At 38.0% G+C, this 27,156-nt stretch overlaps 1 protein-coding gene across 1 annotated transcript; it reads left to right on the top strand.

Moving 5' to 3' along the window:
• The first annotated feature begins 5,623 nt into the window (after positions 1-5,623).
• On the top strand, positions 5,624-26,736 carry oafa (OAF homolog a (Drosophila)). The gene is made up of 4 exons (XM_032545358.1): positions 5,624-6,363; positions 22,826-22,960; positions 24,291-24,471; positions 24,910-26,736. Exons 1-4 carry the CDS (start codon positions 6,133-6,135, stop codon positions 25,182-25,184), a joined length of 822 nt encoding a protein of 273 aa, XP_032401249.1. The 5' UTR covers positions 5,624-6,132; the 3' UTR covers positions 25,185-26,736.
• The last annotated feature ends 420 nt before the right edge of the window (positions 26,737-27,156 follow it).

The following is a 27,156-nucleotide window of genomic DNA, read 5'->3' as shown; positions in this document are numbered from 1 at the left end:
TCACTCTGCAGCACTGCAGAGGTGAAATACCATCAGACTGTTGGTTTTGGAGAGGTTTTGATTGCACCAGAATAGTTTGCTCAGGCAAATCAGCACAAAGGAAATTTGTATTGGACCCCTTTATGAATAGTTGTTTGCGATAGCAAGAAAATCTTGCAAAATATAAAAATATAAATTTTCAATATTTTTCTTTAATCCTTTTGGTCCGATACATGAGGAAAAATATTTCTGTTTTGGACAGCTCAAACAAATGTAATAAATATGACAAGCCTGCTAAGTTATAAAACAATCAGTCCTGTGTTTTATTTTCTTTTTCCTTAGCTTACAGCAAAAATTGCTGTTTTGTTGAAAGCTTCTGTCTGGGTGGCACAAATCCCTCCCCATCAAATTCAGCAATTTAAAGCTCTCTTTTCAAATGCTCTCACACGCGTGCGTACGCACAAACGCACGCACACGTACGGAATGCAGTATTAGCGCCTTAGCTGGGGTCAAATCCAAACAAGAGGAATGGTGCCAAATAAAAGGCTGAAAATATTTCACATTTCTCACAGCAAGATAGGAAATGCCAGTTCAGGATCACTTTGCAAACACCATGATCAAGATTTTTTTTTTTTTTTCAAATGTGTATGAACACAAAAGGAAACTAAACTAAAGGCTCAAGTCGGATTTACTGATAAATGAGTGCAGTCCCTTTTAAACAAGCAGAGATTTAAAGCTGTTTCCATACATCATAACTGCAGGTGATTGGAGAAATTAATGTGTTTAGTCAATGAGCCTCTGCAGCTGTGTTATTAGAATGAGCCATATGATCACATGGAGGATGTGAGGAGACTGACGAGACAAAACTCTGGTGTCCTTCTCATGGGAAGTGTCTTCTGGAGTCTAAACCACTTCTCAGCTTTGCCATATTAATGGAATATATATTCCATATATATATATATATATATATATATATATATATATATATATATATATATATATATATATATATGGAATATATATTCCATTAATTCCATTCCATTAATAGGAATATGCTTTCCTATTAGTGTGGTATGCCTGCTCATTGTTTAAGTAAATAGAAAAAACATTTGTATAACAATTGTATTTCATTTCCTCTTGCGCTGTCTAATAATAGAGTTCCACAACAACTGTTCTGCTTCTCATTCAGTGACAGACAAAATAATGAGGCGAAATGCTGACATGGTTAACCATACACTACAGATTGTGCCAGTGATTACCACAGGACAACATGGTTGTTAATCATAAACTTCTTCTGTATACTGAAGCTTGTGTCTGTTTTTGCTATCAGTCTGAATAACCTCTGTTAAATAGTCTCACAGAACCGGACTTTGAACTGCTGTGTGCACTTCAGACTGATTTTAGAATGATGCAAGTGCAACAAAAAGACTTGTTGTTTACTTACAAATAGACATTTTGAACCCATGCTACACTATGTCAATTAAAGAGGAAAACAACACAATACTTTGGTTGATTGCCTAATAGGAATTATATTGCAGGTGTAATAAGGTTTGAGAAAACCTACAAGAAGGAAACATGCATTTCATTACTCTCTCTTGGTCCATACTTCTTCATATGTTTGCTTGTTAGACATAACTGATGAATGCTTGAGAGTGACACTTCAAAACAAAGGGGAGTGTTTGCATTACCTCCATTCCTCAAACCTATCAGGACCCATGACTCAGCTTGGTTTCTCGGTTCCACCTAACAATGTTTGCACTGCTGTAAAGTCTTCTGTTTGCCTTCCCCTTGGCTGAAGCAACTGGGTTCCAGCGGCTCCAGAGTGCTGGCACTTTTGGGGTCACCAATAAAGGCCTCGGCTCAACCTGATTGCAGTGCTTGACATAAATGTGCATGAAGTGTCTGAAAGTTTCCCCAACACCTCAGAGACAATAGTTAGACGTAAAGAGGAAATCTGCCTATTTGTGGTGAGATGATAAGCAACTTTTATCAACATTGGCAGCTCTCTAATGAGGTTTGTTACTATTTCCTTTGAGGAAGCTACAAGGACAAATTAAAAAACTGTGCAAGAAGAAAACGGGGAAGTACAGGCTCCAATGTACTCAGGCATGATGTTCATATTCTGTGAGCCTCAAGGACACCAAGCACAAAGTCTGCGGACAGCTGAGATTTCATAGTTGAGCATATCAGTTTCCAACATTTCTCGTGACAAATTTCTTAATTTCCTACAATTACAACCATGGCATTAACGGACAAGGACAGATAGTTGATTTGACTTTTAGCACTAAAAAATAAAAAACAAAACAAAGTGGTTATTCAACCAAACTATGAATGAAGCTCCCTAGTTTGCCATCCCTACAAATGGGATCAATGCACACTAGAGAAAATATATCAATTAATTTAATTTAAATTTAAAAGACTCTCCTCTGGCATTATTTGCATCACAGTTCATGTGCCCAGGCAATAACTGGCATTTACACTTTGCTCAAAGCAAGTAGTTACAAGGACGCACAGCGTGACTGTCACTCTATGAACCACACTAACAGGTGACAGCTCGGTGTCACGTACAAAACGATTCGATGTGAACACTGTTTCCCGCCAAACAGTGAATTGGGCAACATGGAGCACGAGTGCACAAGCATAAAAATTGACCTTTGCGCAAACGTGTCAGGCAGATGTACATTTTGAGTCCACCTGCAGAGTACTGTACGCCTACGTATGTAGTAGCCTTAACTTTCTTTTTTCAGTTGTAAAACAGCCAATCACCTGATAGAGGTAGAAATGATCTGATTGAAGGCAACAATATTTATAATATGTTACAGCTGAATCTTCAATACTTAAACTTTTGGGTTTATTTAAACTCCAGTGGGGCATTCCAGTAAGTGTAGAACCTTAGTTGGCCTTCAGTTGCACACACTTCTTATTCTGCAGACCCTTTTGCAAAACACTTTAAACTGGGATTTACTGTGGACACCTTCTGTCCATCCCTGTGTGGTTAACCAAGGTGGCGAGGGGGTTTGAAATCAATGCACTTCTACAACACCTCTTAGCCACCAAGCGAGGCAGTGACAGTTTATTTATGAACTTGTGCCAAGAGTGTGAAGACTTAAGGGGAGGGGGGAAAAAAACATTAAAATCACTCTGGTGAGGTAGATCGTTTTCATCTTTGGCAATTCCCAGCAACAGGTGAAGATAGAGTAGACTACTGGGCTGTAGCCAGTTTCTCCAGTAGCAAGAAGAGTCAAAAATAAACAAAAGAGAAAATAGGATAAAGCAGACACAATTATCCATGTTTACATTTTTGAAGTGGGGATGACTAAAAGGTTATGACCATGGGCAGGTAGTGCTCTTATCTTCTTTACGTTGATGAAACAACGAGGACTTTTCCCGCAAATGCCTAGTCAGAAAAGAGTCATATCCAAAAATGTTAGAGTAGTTCCTACAGACGCTCGTTTTGAAATTGCTGTGACATTTGCATCAGATGATTATCAACATAGAAGTCTGCAATTATACAGTAAAAACCATAGCCAGCTAACAATGAACAAAAATATTGATGCAAAATGAGGCATGTTAATGTATCCAAATTAAAAAAAAGTATTTGATAGAAGTTTAAAAATCAATCAAATAGTGTTCACTTGAAATTTTACAACACATTATTTTTCTAACAGTAAGGATGACGTAGGTCAGACTTACTAACAATGTTTCAAATGCAATGCTGTGTTATGGACTGACTTTGTTGTAAATTACTTTAGTATTTGATGTAAATTATAATACAAAATTGCAATGGTTTATATCAAATAAATGTGTGTGCTCTATTACCGCATTCCTAAAATGTGTGTTTTCTAATAATGGCAGAAATCTGTTTTTGTTTTGCACCTTTCTTATAAGTTGTTAGCTGGAAAACTAAGAGTTGTTTCATGAAATTGAAGAGACGCCTATCTATTGCAAAACTTGCAGCAGCACACTATGATCCTTCAACCCAAATTCCAGAGAGTTTGAATTATAAATAGCTGATCCAAAGTGACATGATTGTATGGCTGTAGCATTTTTTTATATTGCCAAAATACAAACTTAAAGCAGAAAATTGCGTTTTAAATGCCTTCTTCTGAAGGAGTAGTTAGCTTCAGAATTACTTTGCCCATTTGTTTTGTTTATTTAGTTTATAGAAATAGTAGAAATTTAAAAGATTTCAGATGAAAACAAGCCAACTTTATGTACATAAAATTATTGTATGGTAATTCCATTGGATGCATTAATGCTTAGCTAAAAATCACATAAATGTTTTTACATTTTATGCATTATAATCTTTCTAGCAACTATACAGTACTTCAGAAAAATATCAACACCCCTTTCATTTTTTCACTACCACACATTTTAAAGCATTTTATTGGGAATTCGTTTTATAGATCAACACTTAAGAGTGTGTGATTGCGATTATGAAGGAAAATTATGTGCAATTATTTTGCCAATAAAGATTCTGAAAACGATTTAGATCCCTTTACTCTTAATCCCTTCCAATAAAATCGTGTGCAACCACTTGTCTTCAGAACTCTTTGAGCTATTAAGTGGATGTGTGTGAAATTTAGACATCAGGATAAATACAGATGTCCTATGAAGTTCTTTGAGGTTAGTTAAACACCACTGTGGAGCAATGAGGAGGTGACTTTAGAGGAGCTGCAGAGATCTACAGCTGAAGAGGGAAAATCTGTCAACTCAACATATGTTCAGCAATCCGCAAATTTGGCCTTTATGGAAGAGTGGAAAGAAGAAAGTAATTGTTGAAACAAAGTCATAAGATGTACTGTTTGCAATTTGCCACTAACCAATGAGGGCAGTGGTCCATAACCCTGTTCCTCTGGGACTCCATTCCTCTGCCACACATCAGAAAATGTAATTAGCTGCTATGCTGAGGATGTTGCAATGTAATTATTTGAATCAGGTGTGCGGGAGCTGATCTACAGCTGAAACATGCAGTTAAAAGTTGGAATAGGTTGCTGAAGACTTCTTACTGGAGTGGAGGTTCTCCTTCCAGCATGACAACAACCCTAAACACACAGCCAAAATCCAGGCCTAAATGCAATTAAGGGGGTGCAACCCGTTTTGGAAAATTGGAAAATTGCTATGTACAGTTGTTCTCCGTTTAACCCAAATGAGCTGGGGCTATGAAAACTGTGAAAAGCATGGAGCTGTAATTAGAAAGTGAAAGCTGACTCAGTCTTTCTGAGTCAGTTTGCCACACTTTTAAGATTTCATTAGCCAACAAAATAAAATCTAAAAGGTTTGTGGTGACAAAACCCACCAAAAAAAAAAAAAGGAAATTAGGAAAACCTTTGTAATACACCGAATAACTATTTTTGTTTGTTTTTCTTTCCCCTACCACCAGCTGCACGTTATTTTTTTGCCTTTAATTTATGCCTACATCGGAACATTAACAGCGATGAAGAAAGAAACAAACTCGGTGTTTTACAGCTCCTCGTGGCACCTTTGTCATAATTGCTGGGGTATTATTATCCTACGTATACTTGCTGGAGTGCCAGAGAATCACATGAGGCCCTTTAAGGGGGATGGGCAGAGTTTTGAGAGGTTGGTATGACTTTAAGAGTTTACTACCAACACCTCTCTCACACACACACACCCACACACAAACACACACACACCGCAGAAAGTTTGGTTTGGAGGGTTGACGAGCAATGGGATACCTACGGGCAGGAAGTGACGGAACTGCATAAATTTCAGAAGGAGGAGAAAAAGGCGAGAAAAGGCATCAACACAAAGCAGAGTGCGAAGCAACGTGGGACCGTTGTAGAGTTCGTCGGAGGAGTGAACTGCGCATGATCTCAACAACACCGGAGCGAGCAACTTTTTCAATGGAAGGAGGTTACCAGCAATGAGAAGCGGAGATTTTACTCAGCGGCTCTGACACCCATGACTGTGTTCACACTTCTGGAAAGTATCGGCACACAACGGCACCATATGGAGCAGTGACCCACAAACCTCCAGCCTCCCCTAGCTTTGAAAATGAGGGAAAAAACTTAGCGCAAAAGGAGGTGGAGGGGGAGAAACGTGTGGGAGACAGTTGGAGGATATGAACTCAAACCTTCAGGTTTCGCCACGATTATTCGCTCCGTCCGGTTCAGTTTTGCGTCTTTGGGGATGTTTGCGGGTTGCACCTCTGCGCCTTCCGTTCGGACTCTGGCTCGCCTTTGCGCCCTGGTGCTGATGGTTGCCGTGGGACTCGGGTCGGAGCTTCGGGTTCGGGTCCGGCTCTCAGACGGGTTGGTGACCGAGGAGATTTTGGAGGCGGACAGTGAGAGAGACTCGATATCGCTGGAATTTAAGCAAGGAGATGGAACCCTCATCACTTTTGTAGCAGACTTTAAACAGGTGAGAGGAGGTTAACATTTTATTAATGTAATAAATTCCTCTTGGTATATGACCGGTCAATGTTCTGGATTCTTAATCATATTTTGAAACATGGCTTTTGTTTAGTATTATGTACTGTAATCATTTTTAGCCATTAGTTTTCATTAAAGTTTGTAAAACTTACACTTGTCCTGCTTACTCTATCACCTAGTAAAGGGGACAACTTTCATTTAACTTAATACAGAACCTATTAACAACCTAATCAGTTCCCCTTCAGAGACAAAATCTAATCAAGGTTCCTCTTTAGACTACTTACTAGTTTTAGGAAATAGGCTGCTGTGTGTTTTCATTTTATTACATGCCTTATAGTTTGAAGACCATTTATTGGTATCCCAGAAGGTTAAAGTGATATATTGCTCCTTCCTCACATGTTGCTGCACACTGTTTGTTAGTTGGCTGAATGAACTTTCACTTTTCCCTTGCTTATTAAAATGAAGAATATTGAAAAGAAAAAACATATCCGTGGAACAAACATGGATACTGAAGGCATTTAGTTACTTGCATGCCTTCGTCACATTTCCATTTTAAACATGGAAATATGATTTTTCCAAATTCTCAGTTGGAAACTAAAATCAGAATTCCAACAGGGTAAGTCAAAGCCCCCAACCGAGCATCCAGTATGGGTATCTCACTTGTAATACTGAATATTTCGGGCACTTATGAGAGTTTATATCACTACTGCATTTGTCTCGAAACTCACCTGTTGTTTTAAGCGCTGTATGAAAACATGGCCATGCACTGCGTGTGACAAGTCCAAATTATGTTGGCTTCTATTTTGTGACTTTCCACTTAGTCCTGAAGTGAAATGAGGAATTTGGACTACATGTAATCAGATGTAGTTTAAAATCAGATATAGTTCAAGATTTATGAAATATTTTCTCTATTGACAAAAACAAACAAACAAAAAGAAACACAGTTGGTATCTGTAAAGCAGTCGGGTACTGGCCAATATCATCTCAAACTTGTATTATTATTTTAAACGGCAAAACAATAAAAAGGAGTAATACACTTTACTAAGCAACCAATAATTTAGAGGGTGTTGATCCTGTCTTGTGAGTTAAGATTATCCAAATTGAATTAATACAATATATACCATGATAATCTCACGTCGGACCATGCAGAAGGCAGATAATCAGAAACCCCTAGTAGCTTTCCTTGACATCCTATTATCTTGTCTTTCCGTTCTTTTCAAAGAAATCTGCCATCGCTACAGGGTTTTGGTTTCGGCTAAATTGTTACCCCAAAGCATGCATGAAGAGTCGCATATTTACGGCTTTACAGAAATCTCCCCAAAGCATAAAACCCACCCCTTGAAGAAATTACTCTAAAACCATGTCTAAGCTCTGTTAGAAAGTTTCATTCATCCGTCTCCATCAAAGCGTGAGTTTTAGCAGAAACCAGGACAGATGTTGCTCCCCAGATGTGGACGCCCACAGAAACCTCAGCAGCCCACGTTTCCAGTCAAAGAGGAGATTATAAATGGCCACGTTTACCATTCTTCCAAAAGTAGATGAGCTCATCGAGCGTCTTCACCCCGGTCAGCGCTGAAGCATTTTGGGGTTATGTTTCATCTTAGACGAAGAATACAAAGAGACACATAAAAATCTGCGGAGAGCTCAGAAAGCTAGAAAGGCATGTGTCTGTTATGGTTGTTGTCACACAGAAGCTGGCGAGATGTGAAGGGGGGAGATTTGCCGGGATTAGGTGGGCATGTCTGACCTTTTTGATCTGCATGTCTGCTTCGCTAACCAAAACAGCTAATTTAGAGTTGAAAGAGAGGAGGCCGTCATCTCAAATCATTGGTGACAAAGCAACAGAGAGACGGACATGTAGATTATTTATCAGCAAACCAGGAGTATTTCCTTGGCTGGTGCATGGCCGTGTGCCTGCGCCCATACTTCCGCATGCATGTGGTTATGTTTATTTGAATGAAGCCAATAAAACGTTCTTAGATCACTTTACTTTTCCGCTGGTTGATTTATCTTTTCCAGTTGAAGAGTCTTCTCTCCCTCTCTTTCTCTCCTCTTCCCTCTCCGCTGCTGCATGTGGTTTCCATTCAGCTCTTGTCCAGTATCTCAAAGATTTATGCAAAGTCAGACGAGCTCCCAATTCCAGCTTCCATAAGTATACAGTTGGGATGAACGTGATCCGCGCATCTTCACAGGAATGTCAAACAGAGTCAGTATGGTGCTTTGCTGTCAGTCTGTCAGGGATAAGATGAACTGGTTAATTTACTATTTGAAGGCATGTGGAACGTGTAGAATTTACTGGTTATGTGGAGTAACATTGGGATCATTTACAAATGAAATCCTCCTTCACTTTCTTAAGACTTCAAGACAAGGAAAAAAAACCCGTAAATGTTATAGACATTAAATGCAGGAGAGGTCTGCTGAACCTGAAAGAGAGCTTTATCTTGCAACAATCTCCCCCAAAGGATCAGCTGTACTCCTGGAACACTGTGCTTGTTCTGAAGGCATCTGGACATATGGAAAAGATGATGTGGTTTAGCTAGCTCGCAATGTTTCTGAGTCAGTTTTGAGTAAAGCACAGCAAATGGATATCACTGTGTTTCAACTTGAAACCACACAGGAACTCTTAAATAAGAGCATAACATCAATAATATAATGACATGTCACTTATTCTGTGGAAAAATATAGCTGTTTGCCTTTGCGATGTTGACGCTGTTTATTTGTCAGCAGAAGAGAAACGCGTTTCTGATTGAACAGCTTTCTGCCAGTTCACTTCACATCTGCTTCCCCCCGCCCCTTCTGTAACTGACACCATTTACGGCCTTAGATTGTGGAAGACCTTATGCTGAACATAAACCACGTCTCGCAGATTAATCTAAGGGAAGTGTCTTGCATATTTCATGGATTGTTTTTATATCTCCAGATGTCAAACCAGCTTGTATCAACGTGGTTCTACGTCTATTACCAAGTAATGGGTTTAATCAATCCAGGATTGTGAGGGACTGCAAAGACTTGATGGCTCAAGGACTTTTCCTATTAAAATGGCTCCAGTGTTGAAGTAGGAGTCTGTTTCTACCCCTTCAAGCACAGACTGGCACAAAAAAAAACTTGTGCCAATCTTGGCCAGTTCTTCGATTTGTCAGAAGAAGACACACTGTTTTTGTCTGGGGCTGGACTCAGTGTTTCATCAATCACGTCTTTTATAATGTTGATAAATCAGCACATATTGTCAAAGAAGGTTTCGCTTTCAGAAGTTCGAATTTGCATTTCCAAGTCATGAAGGAAGTAGCTTGTAGTTAAATCATCAGCAAGAGGAACAAAAGGACCACCAAATCACACTTATTTTTCCAACTGAAACGTGTTTGATTCGAGGATTAAGTATTTCGGAGATCTGAATTGTCTTGAGAGTAACTTTTTAAAACTTTTGTATACCTTGATTCTGTAAACCTGCCCAAGCAAAGTAAAAAATTAAATAATTGAAGGGATTTGTGGTGTTAGTCTCCCTGGACTGTGCTCCTTCACAAAAAATCAGAATACAACAAAAAGAGGATTTTTATGTCTTCTGGAGAAGTGTTTATTGTTATGGCTCTGAACTTGTTCTCCCTCTTTGGGAACTGCGCTGAAAGTACCAAATGTTCTGCTTCTGGCTTACAAGCTAACAACTGAAGAGCTCACAGCAATTCGTTAAGCATTTAAACATTTTGACTTGGCTATAAAAAATGGGGGTGGGAGCACAATATGAACCATACTAGCAGTCAAAACTAGGCTTTTGTCAGCTCTTAGTGCTGTTTTTATCTCTGTTTATAGAATAGATATGCTTTACCACTAACATTTTTATTTTTAAGTTTTAAAATGGATCAAGAACCCATACCAGTTGAATTGCAACCCCAATCCTTGAAGGTCTTCCATTGTTCTAAGACTTATCTATGACTTCTTAACTTAACTAAATGAAGTATGCAGTGCAGTGATGCTTCAGCTGGAGAGTGAGTTAAATATTTGAATATGAGTAAACCTTTATCATACTGAAAGTGATCCTTAATGGTCAATAAATAATAAAACATTTCTGTCTCCAAGTAATTGTGTAGTTTTAGTAGTCTGGGTGAACCTGCTAGTTTTTTACTAACAAGCTATTATGTAATAAAGTATTTAAAAATGTAAGCTTATAGTGATTTTTGTGGCTTTCCCACAAAAAGACTGAAAAAGACTCCTTTATATCACCCTTGTTTTGCTGAAAGTGAATCCACATCAATGGAGACGGTGCAGGAATGACCTTTTGTAGTGATGATGGGTCAGGCCATCAACAGATGACTGGAGGCCACTTGACACCATCTCTCATTATCATGCTAAATGGGCCTGGATTTTGTAAATAATGGTACTGTGGTGAGAGGGCTTAAGTAGTTGAACTTATTTGCAATTCCTGACTACCGAAAAATGTGGCTTGTCTATCAGTTACAGTTGTTTCTCTCAGGTCAGTTCACTGTAATGTGCTTTGGGGACATCTTCAAAGCACAAAGCTATCACGAACAAAGAGTTTTCTGCTTAAATGAATTGGAGATTCCACACACCCTCATGGCAAACCGTATGTTACGAGTGGAAAGGCAGGTTTGTTAGCTTTCACTGTACTGATACACAGGTGTTTGTGTTTAATTTCTGATTCAGTTGGTGTGTTTTTGTTGAGCTTGGACTTTGACCTTTACTAAGCAAAGTTAATTTCCTGTGTGGAAGAACCTTTGGGAATGCATCAACTTTAAGAATTGTTTGTGGTTTCTAAGAGAGGCGTTAATGAAGCGTTTTTGTCGTGTACGTCAGTCACAAGTTTGTACATTTTTGCCACACCTTGTTTCATGCTTAAGCCTGAAACGCTGTCTCACTTTGTCACCTGCACTAACTTGTTAAAGTCCTTGCAGGTAAGTGTCACCTATTCCAGGAAATGCTTCTGAATCAGATATACAATAGTGCAAAGGAAAATGTCCAACATTTCTGTTGAGAAGAAAAAGTGATTGTGAATCATCACTGAGTCACTAGAAGGCCATCCAACATTTACCTGGTATTATAAAGATGCAGGACAATGAATCACGTGCTTTACATATCACAATCCTTTTTAAACAGTGGATGGCTTGGTCTAAGTGCTGTTTTTGGGAAGGGTGTTTGAATTTTTTTTATTTGATGCATTGCTTATTGGATTGTCTTGATTTGTCCATGTTTTTTTTTTTAGATATCTGCCCCTTTTTAAAATATAGGGCAAAAATACACTATAATGAAACAAGTCTTTGAATGAAGGCATGCGATAATTTTTTTCTGGTAATCACAATGTTGATTAGATTATCAGTATTTTACAAGTTATCCTCAGCAAACACTAAAGATGGAATCTTCAGGGAGCATTACGTAAAGGTTAATTGGTGTTCACTGAAGATTAGAGCTTTCCTAACATTTAGAGAATCTTCAAGAGCACATTCCTTAAATGTTCCCCGGATATTTGTTTCGACACTGGCACTATGACCTGCTGGTAGCAATGGGAGAATATACTCTTAAATGTTCCCTGAAGACTACCTATAACTAACATTTAGAAAACCTTAAAAGTTCCCTAGATGTTACAACATCAGCAACATGCAGGGAAGATTTCCTGGAGGTTAGAAAATCTGTAACCTTTCGTAAACATTTAGATAACTGTCCCAAAAGGTTCCAGTACAATAAGTGTGTGATTGAGGATGTCTTCTAAGTTAGTCTTAGTCAGATCAATGTTGTGAAGATCTGACTAGCATTCCCTGGCATTTTTTTCCCCCATCCTTAACCCTTTCATGCATAGTGGTCACTACAGTGGACAGCTATCTAAAAGCCATTTTCTTGTGCTTCCTGTGGATTTTTATGTTATAAATGCACACAGACCACTGAAGTGGACACTAATGCAACATAAAATATACCATCAACTACTGGCCATCAGCTGCAAATGCAAGAAATTATTTTTGTTAAATACAATATGGCTGACAGACAAAAAAGCATGAGAACCGACCTGGTCCCTCCTTCTACTGTAGACGACTCTTGCAAGTAAAAAAAATATTGTGTCATCAAATAACGCCTAAGGAACAATACTACTGATGTATTTTTCAAATAACAACTTTGTATTTGGACAAAATTACAATTGATCACATAAAAAAAAAAATTATTTTTACAAAAAAAATTTCCTACCTTTTTTAATGCCTTAAGAAATTTTTTTTTAAAACTGGAAAAAAAATTCTGACACAAAGGATCAAGATAAAATTAGCTTCTGTTTCCTTGTTAGTTAGGTTGTCTTGATAATACTTTGTAAGTGATGAGAACATCATTTCTTTTTTGTGGAGCTTTAGTGAAGCTTATTTGTACCTTCCATTCAATAAAAATGTATTTTTTAAATTTTTTTTACGATGTACAATGAAGTTAATCTCCTCACACATTGTGTCACATTGCGAGAATGAAGTGGAATGTTTTACAGATGAAATGAAGCCCTTTTCATCCTTTACTCCCTGCTGACTCAGTCTTTTCAAACTATCTTCTTCCAGGGTTGTGTTGTGGCTGGTCCCATGTGGCCTCCCTTTGGCCTCTCATGGCCCTTTTGCTCCAGCTGGTGTCCTTATCCTTTGTTTCCCTCCCACCAGCAGGCCAGATGTTCATTAACAATGCTGCAAAGGAAGATTAGGAACAATGATGATGGTCTTGAGTAATTGGCTTACCACCTAGGACAAAGATAGTAACAGTTAAAGGACAAGGAGAAAGCAGTGATGGGTTGTAGTTTACATAATTGTAATCTTTTCAAACAATCTTTCAAGTTTTAGAAATGCTCTTGGGAACAACAAAAGCAAACAAAGGGGTTAAGGTGCCAAAACCTCAGTTTTAACTGAATTATCCTCAAACATCCCCTTTTGTCAAATACGTAGACAGCCTATTCAGTTTTTGGTCCGTCCTGGTGTTTAGGGCGTTAGTCACTTATTGTAAGTGTTTCGACTTACAATAAGTCTGTTTGTCAAACAGACTTATTGTCTGTTTGTCAAAAAATGAGAAAAACAAATGTATTTTAGTAGTTTTGCTTTTAAGACTAATTTGGATAATCTCTGCAGAAATACATCAATAGTTATGTTTTTAATTTTGTCTGTTTAGACTTATTCCTTTTGAATGTTTGTCATTTAGTATAAATATTACTGGAATCTTTTGTCCTGAAGCTGGATATGAAAAATGTGGAGTAACGTTTTGAGGTGAAATGGCACTGCAGCCTTCTCTGTTGTTTATCCCTTATCTATCTGCCTCATTTCCTTCCCTGTTAGCACTCACTGTTTGCCTTCCTCTAATTTCCTGAATACAAAAGTCTCCATGAACTTTGTTTGGTTGTCTGATTAATTGCATCCAGACTGTGTGCAAATGAATTCATAGTTTTCCTGTGGTGGGCTATGGAGAGTTCGTATAGCTCGTGTGTCCTAAAAACAGAAGTCTGACGCCAGTGATAATTGTCTTCCTTAGTTGATGTTAAGAGCACTGCAACATTCTTTTCAGGAGAATAGCCAAAGGGTGTGTCTTTCTTTCCACGGCCTCCGGTGTTTTGATTGTCCATTCACTGACTCTGTTTACTAATTGGTTCGTTCTTTGGGCAGCCAGGTGTGACCAGCCCTAAATGTGACTCCACATTCCTTCCTTTGGAGCATCTGTAATTAACTTCAACTCAAGCATTTCTTAGCTCAGCGGTTTTTCTCCTGCTCCTTTTGTCTGCGCTCGTCTCCAACTCCGTCTCCCAAACTGATCTTTAATCCCTGGCCACACCTGTGCTTTTTGACTGGCTCCTCTCTTACTCCAAGGCAAAGACCCTACTTATCATCACACAAGGAAAATCTACGTCGTTTTTCTAAAATGAGGAGTTGGTGTTCAAAACAACAATAACAAAAAAAAAAGGCAAATCATCACTTGCATTTTTGGAAAAAGAAGACAAATGCACCTAAATTTCATATTTTATACAATGACAAAAAAAAAAAGCTAAAACAGTTCAAGTTTAAAGGTCAGTCAACAAATCATTTCAGCCAGGGTTAGAATGCCTTCACAGACTCGCATTGATCTCAAATGACTCATTAATGTGTGGCTGGCTAGCAGTCCTTTTCAGCTGCCCTTATCAACACACCAGGGTGTTAGAGGGGATTTTAAACAGGAAGAACCCCCTCCGCACGGGCTGCAATCCGTACACTTTTTGTGCCTACATGTGAATAACCATTCTCCCACTCAAGTGTCATCTTGTGTGTTTAGTTAAGCACCCAAAAAGATATGCACAAATCTTTGCCAATTTTTCTCTTGCCATGATTGTGTTTGGCTAGGTAGTTTGCAGTGAAGTTTCACTGTAAATGGAACCCTTTCAGTGTGAATGGGCTTTTGTGGACCTCCTTAAATAATCTGGCCCACTGAAGGTTGCTACCATTGAAACAAACCTCTCTCTCTCTCTGTCTCTCTCTCTCTCTTTTCTGTGGAACACATCTTAGTAAGTCCCAGTTGCAAGGGTGCATAAATACAGACTTGTGTTTGGCTGGTATCCAGCGGTAGTTTGTCTGCAAATGGACTAAAACTCGTGGTGTAAGTGAGCAAAGTTACAAAATCTGTACTTATGTGGATTATTTATAGCTGTGCTGACATTTATGCTGTACCAGTTGGGGAAAAGGAGTCACAGCTATGCCATCCTCTTAATTATGGGATTGGGTCACTTTTTTTTAAAGACGAGCCAAGGATTATTATTTTTTTATTTTTTTTCTGATTCTTAATCCATACCTGGTTATTTTCTCTAAATTATGTCTGCGAGCCTTGAATTTTTTTTAGGTTAGAGGAAATACAATAATTGAGGGGTGAGTCCTTTACCCAATGTAGGTCACATTGCAAATGCTTGAGTGCTTTTAATTTTACAGTTTCTGGATTTATTTTTTTCTTATTCGCTCTGTCAATTTGATTTGATCCAAAACTTGGTTCATTTGAGCCAAAGCAGGTTTTTTGCAGTATAAGTGATTAAATTCTCCATTTGCTCAGAGAAATATGATTCTCCTCAAAAGGCTTTTTTTACACAACACTGGGCACGTTTCAGAAAAATTGTGGACAATTCAGACTGTTATGTTTTTTCCTGCAGTTGCTGTTCATACATGTACTTTACAGCTGGAGATTTTCTGCTGGATATATATTCTCACAGCTGAAACTATAAAAGGGAATGGAGGATCACACCTGTGAAGTCTTAAACAATTCATTTGCAAATTGTAATTCATTGAGAGTAATGCTTACTTTTAGATTTGTTTTAAGTATCTTAAAAAAAAAAAAGTTTTCTAGAAAAACCAAGAGGCAGGGAACTTCAAAACTGTCTGAAAATCAATGCTGATGCTGCTGTTTACAGTAAATATTAACAGAATTTTTAAAAAAAGATCCATTGATGGACACGTTTCCATTAAGCCACAATACATTATTAATAGAGCTAATTTTTTTGTTTAGCGCTTTAGCATTTTTGATAACTTTGAAGCTGATATTGTACATGCTTGTTATCTTAATTAAATTACTTAAAATATTACGCACATACATTTTTGTTTTACTAATTTTATATCGCTCATGGTTATATTTGTATTTATTAGTATTTAACACTTTTCAATGGCGTAGTTTGTCAACAAATAAGCAATTTCCCCTCAGGGATCAAACAGCAAAATAATGTTAAGCAAAATGTTGAATACCTTGAATTCTTTGAGTAGCATATTTTTAAACTGATCAAAAGAAATGTGCATTTTGCATATGTAGCAGCAAACGACAGTAAACACAGTCAACAAAAACAAGACACATGAAATATCTACTGTAAGGCCATCTTCTTTCATTGTTTTTCTTGCTTCCCTGTCAGATATGTTCCTCTGTAACAGAAATCACAGAAAGAAAAATTACCATAAGGTCTATTACAGATCAAACATAAACAATATTTCCATGTCAGCCAATTGCCACAGAACAAACTTACTTTTACATTTTTATATCAGATATAATGCCATCTGTCTGGGTGGACGCACCGACTGTAGTTCAGTGTCAAAGCGGAGTGACTGGCCGTGAACACATTAGAACCTGCAACTTTCCAGATTCCATGATTAAATTAAATCAAATATTAAGACATCATTAAGCATTAGCTCACATTTTAGCTTTGAGTCTTAAATGTGGAAATGAAGTTAGAGGTTGTTGCTATTTTTCTTTCATTTGAATAAATAATTAACTTTTAACAGGCAATTTGAATTTTACAAATTTGCATGTGGACAAATAAAACTATTTTTTAGCATTAAAGTGTAATTAAACTTAAAATATAACATCTAAGGATTATTTAGGTAACATAAACTTACCTAAATAAAAAGACAAAAAGCACAAAAAAATTAAAACACATTATATTTTTTCTTTTTTCTTTTATTTATTAAAGAAAATAGCACTTCCATTACGACTTCAGCAAAGACATTGTGGTTGCTCTCCGTCCTGCAACATTCTGCATTGGGTTCCAAACCCAAAATAATATCCCATATTTAATGTGGAAACAACCACCTTCAGTCCTCTTTTTACCACCTCTTGGTTTGCATTTAAGAATTGGTCTGAGACATTTGCTTCTGACGGGATTTAAAATCTAAATAAAATCCAGAACATTATGGTATACATTCATGGTGCTAATTAGCCTATCCATGATTGGGGTGATGCGCTGTACAGCTTTTTTGTACTTTTCCCAACATTGCACACACCTCTCTGTTAGCATGGGATGACAGGACCCCTCGAGCACGTTGGATTCAGAAGGTCCCTGTTTACGTTAAGTGGTCGGTTGGATGAACAACCCACATGCCTCCATCAACATTTGTTTTCCTGCTAGCCGCTGTCCCATTTTTAGCCTCCTGTCTTCATTTTTAAACACCTCTCTACCAACTCCAACACTGAATACAGTTGTTAGCACCTGTTAATGCTTAGGCATGGGCCGTTCACTGATTTGTTCGCTGGTTGGCTGGTCAAGCTGAAAATTCATCCATCCATCCATTTTCTGTACACCCTTGTCCCTTGCGGGGTCGGGAGGTGCTGGTGCCTATCTCCAGCGAACGTCTCAGGCGAGAGGCGGGGTTCACCCTGGATAGGTCACCAGTCTGTCTCAGAAGTTGAAAATTAAATGGTTTTGATCACCTGCCAATTCATAGTTGCATCTTTACTTTCTTCAGGTGTTTTTGTTGTTGCCTGCCTTGTAGCATATAAAATTCCCTCCTTAACATCACAATTGTGTTATATACAGTCTTGTGTATATGTATTAAGTGTGCCTGCAGAAACAAGGATGTTTTCACATCTAACTGGCGATTTTCAGGTTGACGTCAGAGTTTTTTGTCTAAGCAAACACTTAATGCCGCTGCTCTCAGATACACTATTATTCCAGCTGTACTGTTAGAAAATCAGTGATGGTTTGTTTTTATTTCAACAATGCATCATTCAGTGAACAGTTAACATTGAGAGTGTTAAATAAAGGGTTTAATAGGATTTCTACACCTGGACTACCAAGATTACATCATGTGTGCTAAATGTTACTTTATCTTCCCACATGGAGTCAGTTTAAGAAGTTTAGTTTTCATCTCATTTTATGTCATTAACCAGCAAGATCTTTTAAAAAGTTTAGCTGGAAAGATACATTTTGTGAAGTGGTAAAAAAAAAAAAACTTTTTCAAACTTATTTGGTACTTGGCAAAAATCTGGAGGCATATCATTAAAATATTAGGTATCCTGCCTTTATATTTAAGGACAATGTTGGGATACTTAAATTACAAAGTGTTTAGGTTCCACTCTAGAAGTTAAATAGTATTTATAGTAGTATGAAATTACAATGAAAGAAAAAACGTACGTACTTTTTGTGTCTTGTTTTTACCAGCACCTGGTTGTAATGTTAGACTGTTACCACAAAGCGGCGCTAGTGAACAAAGTTGCATACCTGTAAAAATACCTGCAGTTATTTAGTGTTTTCAGGTATGGAAACAAAGCTAACTGGGATCCGTTTGTTTCTTATTTCCAATGTAGACATGTTCATTTTACTATAATACAAGTTAGCTTTAAACAGTTGATAAAATTAGTCCTTGTTCAATATAACAAGTAATATTATTCTCTACTGTCTGATATGTTGATCATTATCTCTTTATACATTAACTTATTAACTTTATGTATTTTGAATGGTATTTAAGTTGGCATAATCAACCCAATCTCTTCCTCAAGTCAGAATTTTAGTCTGGGCTTGTTTGAATTTTCTCAATATTCAATATGGCTACCTTCAACATAAAGAACTCTGGGGGTGCTGTGGTGGCGTAGGGGCAAAGCACGACCCACATACTGAGGCCTTAGTCCTTGTGGCAGTGGTCACAGGTTCGATTCCCGGCCTGGTGACATTTGCCGCATGTCTTCTCCCTCTCTCATTACCCTGTTTCCTGTCAAACTACTTTCAAATAAAGACCACTAGACCCAACAAAACCTTTTAAAAGAACAGTGGTAGTTCTGATTGTTATCTCAAATGTTTATCTCATTTCAGTTGCTGTATGGTAACACTATTGGAGAACTGTAAACTGTTGCCTTGCTATGTTAAATGACGTAAGGTTGTATTCATCAATACTTATGGGAACCACAGTCAATAAGTACTGTTCATTCATGAAAAAAGGCATGTACAGAAGGCATGACATGCATATCAGTTGTAGTTTACATGGAAAGACACGGTCAAGGTTTTGCATATCTGGAAGAAATAATACAAGAAAATAATCTGGCCTTCACAACATCCTAAAATAAAGGAACTGCCTGTTCAGATTAAAAAACAACTGTTTTTGGATGTCCATCCCTTGGAAGTTTGGCAGCTGTCTTAAATATTTTCCACTTGTGCAAAATCTTTCTCACCATAGAATAATGGACTTAATGTTGCATGGAAATGACCTAATAGCCCTCTTCAGATTGATGTTCAGCAGCAATGGTTTTAGTAACATCATTAATGATGCTTTTCCTTTGCCTTGAGAGCTCCAGATCTAGAAAGTTCCAATACATCTGTTTTTATTTTAATACCCACACTTCCTGACAATCATTTATTTCACATATATGGTGAATAGCACCTTCCTACTGCCCAGTCTCCTAATGAAAGCAGTATTTGCTGCTGTTCTCTTCATTCCTACATTTTGCTTTAGTTTTATTAATAGTAATGACTCTGTAACGTGTCAATTCTTTTTTTTTTTCCCTTCTAAGTCTGTGTTTTGGTCTACTCAACTTTAGCCGAGCATTGAAGTTCTAACAAGGTTCTCAGAGAAAATTCATGCACGTTTTTGAAGGCTACCGTGATACTTGGCTTTATTTAGACATTTTGTTGTAAACTATGACACAATCTATTTGAAGTCTAAATATTCTTTTGGAAAGACCAGACAAATTGCTTTTTGACTTGTTTTTCACTTTAAAGCAGGGGTGCCCAAAGTCGGTCCTCTAGGGTCGGCATCCTGCATGTTTTAGTTCTCTCCCTGGTTTTACCCACCAGGATCAAATGATGGCTCATTAGAAGGTCTAAGAAGAACACTGACATGCTGAAAAGGGTGTTGATATTACCATGGAGAGAATTTTTGCTTTAAAGCTTGAAAATAAAAAGGCAAGGTTCATCAGTTACAACTTGACCTGACTTATGCAACAATTTACATTAAAAACCTCATAATTACTAATAAATGCAGTTTCTCCTTTCAGTTTTTTATGTTCAGAGGCATAGAAATAGCAGGTTTTCTTCCAGTTTTCATTGGTACTAGCTTCACAACAACTTTAAACGATTTTGATTTTGCTTTAATAATTATTAGAACTAACTCATTTGCATGCTTACGGCCATCAGTCTGTTTCATTGTTTATATTGGCAGCAGAGGCATTGTCACTCCCTATTTGTGAGAGCAGCTGCAGCATTTACTGTTGCTCCAAAACAACAGCAAAAATTATATTTACTATTTTAAACTGACCTTGACATTTTATTTATGATTCACAAATACCTCTGAACAACAGTTAGCGCATACATTGCCCCAGAGAAGGTAGGTCCGTACCATTTCCGAGATTTCCAAAACACTAGCAACACTTTTTAAATCCAGCATTTTTCTCCAACAGATGTAAACAACTTTACTTAACAACTTTATATTTCTTCTGATTTCCTTTTTTAAACCCAGCTAATGCTGAAATTAGGTAACTACAATGTCTCTTCTGTCACTAACAACTTGCACACCGAAGAGTGCGGATCAAAAGACATTGTATTCTTTTGGAGGAGGTGCAAGCAATAGTCTCCATAACACAGTGTGAGCATTTTAATTCAATGTAGTTAGACTGGTTGACATGGGTATGGTCAATTTCTTGACTAAAAGGATTTTTGACCAGCTGGTCACCGATCAATGTGGGTCATGTTCAGAATAGTCTGATTCCTTTCACCAGACAATTTGAAGGCAGATCTGTAGTGATCAGATATTGATATGATCGATATACTCGTTCATGACTATTTAACACCGATCAACCAATAAGACCTTGGAAACAAAAATGAAACTCCTCTGTGGATCAGCTGAAATCCTACATCAAGCAGAGATTGATGTAGGTGCCAAACAAAATTGTTTGGCATCTTTTCTCACACACAAAAATAAGAGCCCGAATGTATTTGTTTTTGTCTTCTAAATCGGTTTCTCTGCAGAGACTTCCAGGAAGTGACATCACCTGGGTGTACTGGAGTAAACCAAAGGCTTCTATTGAACACCTAATCATTGCCACACTCAAGCTAGTTAGAGCTAAACAAGCAAGATATAACGCGCCCTCTACCTTGCACTGCTGTTGCAAACAGGTACAACAGCAGTGTTTTTTTTCCTGCCCTGAGTTAAAGAATAAATCAAGTGTTGCCAAATGCCATGCTTCTTCCTTGAGATCCTTTTTTTTATTGTCCGGGGGTGGTTTGGCCACAGTCAGCACCATTGTTTCCTTGCACTAGTAGGCAATCATTAATCAGTACACAGAACATCAAAGTGCAGGAGGAGATCTCGTATACTAAACTTAAGCATGGAGTCAGTTCTACAGCGGTATCTTTGGCCTGCTTCTCTGTAATTACCCAGAAAACCCTGGGGCAAATAGAACATTTTTCACTCTGCCTACTCAAACAGTGTGGCAGTTCAGCCCCATGTGTCTGCAATATGGGAGGTCTCCAATGTTGCGGCCTCTGAGTTCCCCCACATGTGATGAAACTTGCTCGTCCCCTGTGTGAGCATTGTACACCCTCTCCCTTATATCACACTGTGATATATGCGAGGCTCCTCCAGTCTTGACGTCCTCTTTAATCATTTCAGCTTTTGTCTTATTATTATCTCCGCATGGAAAGAGCTGAGGTTTCTAATTTCCTCTGTCTGTGTTCTTGTGGTTCTCTGCGGTCTCCGGGCCAGCTTGCAGAGATGTAATCAATATTTGCTCAGTGGTTTTTCTTTTCCAAAGGTCAAATGGTATTGCATGATTGTCTTGTGTAATAAATACCCCTGCTTGTACTGTACGCCCGCCAGGAGATCCTTTCACAGGCAAAAGTGGCTCTCAGACTGAGTAACCGGTGGCCGTGCAAAGTTTTCTGTCAAAATCTGCGCAGCAAAAAAAAAAAAAAAAAAGACACTTGTGAGGCAGGATGTGTTGCTTTTGTGGTTACTCACTCCCCCAACCCCCAATTTAGAAGGCAAAGATCAAAGAGTTTAAGGAGAGCTCTGTTGGGTCATCTCTGAATGTTTATCTATTTCTACTACTCTGCAGAGACTCATTCACTTCAGAGCAGTGTGTGAAAAGTGGAGGAGGGGTGTTTGGGACTGTGCAGTGGAGCTTCAGGGAGGAGGGAGTGGGGTGTCTGATGAATAGAAAGACAGGTCTTCTGCTCTGCTCTCTCAGCTTCCCATCATGCTTTGGACGCCCCTCCTCATCAGGACTCTTTATGGCTTCTGGTTTGGTGCCAGATCTGTCATAGACATGCCAAAAGCGACACTTTTTAAGAGTTATTTTATGCTCCTGCTACCTACATTTTACTACAAATTTTGTTCCAAATAAAATACCAAGGAAATATACCCCTGCCCTTCCCTCCTCTTTTTTATTTTATTTTTTTAAGAGAACTTTGTGCAGCAACTTTAATTTGACACTGCAAATAACCAGAGCGCCGTTGTAGCAACACTGGGAAGGCCTACGCACAATAAAAGTATCAACAAACTGTCAGATGAGGCTTTATTGGCACAGTGAGCATAAACTCCTCTTTACTTTAGTCAGACAGTTGTTTGAACATCTTTGAACTCCACATATTGAAATACTTTGAGTGTCTGGAAAAGTGCAGCAGTGGAAAGAATATTAGCTGTAATCTGTATGGGCTGCAGATATAAACAGTAACTTATTGCAGTGTCCTTCAGAAGTCGTCTGTTTATGCGTTCATCCTCCCTGGCCTCTTGCAGGAAGTGAAGATATTCCGAGCGCTGATCCTGGGTGAGCTGGAGAGAGGGCAGAACCAGTACCAGGCGCTGTGCTTCATCTCTCGCCTCAGCCGTAATGAAATCATCCCCAGTGAGTCCATGGCGCGACTCAGACAGGTATGACGCACCGGATCTAATCGTCCTGTGAGCCAGCTCACATTTAATAAAGTAAGAGGAAGACGCCTCAGGCGAAGCCATTAATTTACAGTTTGTCAGCTTTTTGTTTCCTGAATGTGTCCTCTTTCAAACTAGTGGACTAAAAACACATGTAGATCATCCTTTTGCACAAGCAAGAGGATGATCTACTCTATTACATAGAATCAGAACTTTCAGTGTAATGTTTAACCATTTTAACTCACACCAATGAATTATTTGGACAGAAAAAGCGCCTAACTGGATAAACTAGAGCTATGTTTAGGAGTAACCTATAACCTGGAGAAGAAACCACTTAAAATCATTCTCAGTTGTAGATTTTTATGTCTTTGGCAAATGCAAGGTTCCTACTCAGTCTGGAAAAGTAGATTTCATTGTTCTTCAGGTCTGAAAAAACAGATGAGAAAATGGAAAATATGTGTATCTTCAAACTGTATGCTGTCTCCCTTTGAGTACTGTCTTTCCTTTTTATTTATGAATCGTTCTTCTTTTTTTTCCTGGTACACTGCCTTGTGTCCTCACTTCCTTTTTTGTGTGTTACCTTGTATTCATCCTTTTTACTTCCTTCTGTTGTGCTTTATTCCTTTGTTTCCCTCCATTTATTCCTTGTGTTATCTTATTTCCTTTATTGTGTCCTTTTTTGTCTTCTTTGTTTGTGTTCATCCTTCCTTTTATTATGTCATCATTGTATCAACAGTCCATTCCTTACCTCTGTCCTTCATTCCTTGGATATCATCTCACCCCCTTGTCTCCTTGTTTTCTTTATTCTGTTTTGTCCTTTTCTTCTTTGCTTCCTTGTCTCCTCCCTTAATTTATTCTGACCTTCTTTACTTCCTTGTGTCATCCTTTGTTGTTTCCTTTTAGTTTTGCGCCTACAAGCCCTTCTTCCTTCATTCATTGTTCCCTCTTGTTTCTTCTTTTGTTTTTTTGTTTTTTTCGAATTAAATATGCAGTACCTGGCTGCTGTAGAAACATTTGCCAGAAATATTTAGTTAAATTTGAAGGAGTTTAAACACTGGAAAGTTATTACTGGAAATGTGTTTCTGAAAATTAAGTAGAAACCCTGTAAGTAGACTTCACCATAATTTGAGAGAGACCATAAACAATGTTGCATTGTATAGGACTTTTTTTTTTTCCCAAAACAGTAGTCCCTCAAAAAAGCTTTTGTGAGAATCATAAAAAAACACGCAATTAACAAAGTTAATTGATTTTAACCATGATTTTTTTCACTATACACCTGCTGCATCTCACCATACATTGAGCTTCAAGAATCTAATCATTTGTTTCTCTTTAGAAAAATCCTCATGTCATTCGCCTGGCAGAGGAGCGAAAAGGGCTTGAGCAGCTGACGATGAGCTCCGCTGTGAATCTCAGCCGGGCCTGGCAGCTCAGCTCCCACATCCACAACATGTGCAGCGAAGCTCATGAGGCCATTTACACCAGGGAGTCAGATGTGAAATATTGGCTGCAGAAAGGTAATCAGATCTGTCATTTAAGCATTTATCTTATTCTACTTTGTCTTTGCATATCTGACAATATTATTTATGTTGTTTATATGTCCAGCTATTTGAGGTCAGATTTGGGTTTGTAACAGCAATAAAGCCTGATTGTCAATGCTGAAGAGAATCAGTATGACAGCACTTTTGTTCACTGACAGCTATGTTTGAAAGAAAACACTCCTGATGGTCATGGTTCAACAAGCACCATCATATCCAGAGGGAATCGCATAAGCATCTGTTTAACATGACAAAGCTCATCTCTTAGCCTACCATCTGCCCTCTTCGAAAAAAAAACACACTCTTCAGATCCTCGCAGAATTTAATTGAGTGAAATAAGAAGATTGTTCCAGACACCAGTCTGATGGCATGCTTTTGTTTTAGCTCTTGTTGACAAGATTTGCCTTTGTGTTGCAGGAGTAGACAGCTCAATATTTGAGGTCCTGCCTCAGACGACGGAGGCGCCCAGCTTTCAGGCCTGTCATTCTACTAAAGACTTGTGGCAGCCGTGTCTCTGCACGTACGGCCTCCGTCTGGAGTGGTACCCATGTCTGCTGAAGTACTGCCGCAGCCGGGACGGCACGGCCAAAGGGACCACATACAAGTGCGGCATCAGGAGCTGCAGCAAGGGCTACCATTTCACCTACTACGTCCCCCAGAAACAGCTCTGCCTGTGGGACGAGGAGACCTAGTGTTCTTTTTTTCTCTGGGAAGTTATAAATGGAGGAAAAAAATAATTGTTCTTAAGCCAGTGTTTGTCCACCAGTTCTATACGTGGCAATATTGGACCTTTGATGGAAAGATAGTAAATTAATCTTTTATGTATTAGGACACGATGACAGGGGGAAACAGGAGATTTATTCAGGTTCCAAGTCACGCCAAACAAAGGAAGGACAAGTAGCTGAACCGTCACAAATAAATGACACGTTATTGATATCCTCATTGTTATTTTGCCAAAAACTACCACTTCTGTGCCTCTTTTTGGAAGAATTATTGGGGAGGAAAACACAAGACAACAATGACCTCTGAAACAAGCTACGATGTGCACAAAACTAAACAGTGCATTTGCAAGGAATGAAAAACCAGCAGAGGAGCATCTGCATCTCTCACATTTCCGCAATGGAGGAAGACAAAAATAGTCTTCCATCTTGGTGAAGGACAATAAGGATAGTAGATTTATCTTCACGATAAAGCTCTGTGAAAAACAAATATACACATTTATATATATATATATATATGGCCAGTTGAAGCACCTGTTTAGGTCACAATAAACAGGTTCGCTAAAAATGCCTTGCCAACAGTGGCTTTATTTTTGTTTTGGTTGTAAAACAAAATCACCTAGGGCTTTGTCTGATGTCATATTGCTTTCTTGATTTTTTTTTCATACTTTTTCTCAGATTAAACAAGTCCTCAGCAAAAAATAATTATTCTAAGACATTTCTAACTCCTAGGACTTTGCATACTGTTCATGCAGGTGTAACATTTCTGTTTCCAACATCTGTTTGCTGTACAGTCATCTGTTCCACCTCATTTGTATGTTTAAGGAGCAGCTCTTGCCTATTCCTTTTCTCACACTCTTAGAAAAAGTGCCAAATAAAACTAATTTTGCAGAAAAACTGTTTTTAAAAAGGGCCTTTCTTTAGTTGTCTTTTCAAGAAAAATACTCTGTACGTTTTATACAAACTTTGCAATCTTTACTGCCACCTTCTGGTAGATGGAGATACAGATTCCACTGCCATATAATAGTTTTGTTTTTGTTGTTTATCTGTTGAAATCATCACTTAAATGTTTAATTTATACATTTTAAATCTTTGGTCATTACGTGCATAATTCAAGAAGCCATTCTTGATCTCATGGGACCAACTTAAGCTGTGTCTGTCTGTTGTCAAGAGTGAATATGTTGAAGTAAGGTTTTGAATCATCTTACCTCCACCATGGTCTTTAGCTACCATATAAACATTTTAATTTTTAATTTTCTTGTTGGCATCTCCTGCTAACTAAAGAACCAAATAAGTGAAACATTTGTCACTGTGGCCTTTTTGTGATAATCAAGTGCCTTAACATTTCCACTGATGTTTTTGCAATGTAATTGTAGATTAAGTTGTTAAACATATTTTTGTATGGAAGGTGTTGCTGAATTGTTGTAAATAGTCCTAAAAAGTAAATGAAGCAATTTAGGTATTGCATCTTTCAGAACTGTTTTGCATAAATTGTTTCAATAAAGTCTTTTTGCACTGCATAAGAGACTGTGTGAGTTTGGGGTAATTTTCAGTATATACTCGAAGGAGAGAAGCAATGCTTACAAGAGGTAGGTGGATATATACTAGAATGGCCGAGATCTAAATCTAAAACCTGAATACTAATGTTCACTCGTCCAATCTACTATTTTCAGTTAAAACTACCACTGAAAATAGTGGTAAGAGTAGGATTTTTTATTTTTATTATGTGCTGTGCTAGGGTGAAAGAGACATACCGAAGATTTGCATCTGTAACTGCAGTGATTGTATGTTATGCAAAGTACTAATTTAGGGCTTAATACAGTTGTCCTCCACATTTCCAGGTTTATATTTGTAAATAAAAACAGATATTAACAATCTAGAATTTCCCTTCTATTTCACAATTACGTTTGATTTAATCTTTCACATAAAATCCCTTTAAAATTAA

Source organism: Xiphophorus hellerii, chromosome 18 (assembly GCF_003331165.1).
Source record: "Xiphophorus hellerii strain 12219 chromosome 18, Xiphophorus_hellerii-4.1, whole genome shotgun sequence".
NCBI lineage: Eukaryota > Metazoa > Chordata > Actinopteri > Cyprinodontiformes > Poeciliidae > Xiphophorus > Xiphophorus hellerii.
This window is presented reverse-complemented; position numbering and strand designations above follow the sequence as displayed.

Bases quoted from the DNA above. Each gene is read 5' to 3' on its own strand.
- oafa (XM_032545358.1), top strand. From the start codon at position 6,133: ATGTTTGCGGGTTGCACCTCTGCGCCTTCCGTTCGGACTCTGGCTCGC. The intron at 22,961-24,290 runs GTATGACGCACC...GTTTCTCTTTAG, and splicing joins CCATGGCGCGACTCAGACAG to AAAAATCCTCATGTCATTCG. The intron at 24,472-24,909 runs GTAATCAGATCT...TTTGTGTTGCAG, and splicing joins GAAATATTGGCTGCAGAAAG to GAGTAGACAGCTCAATATTT.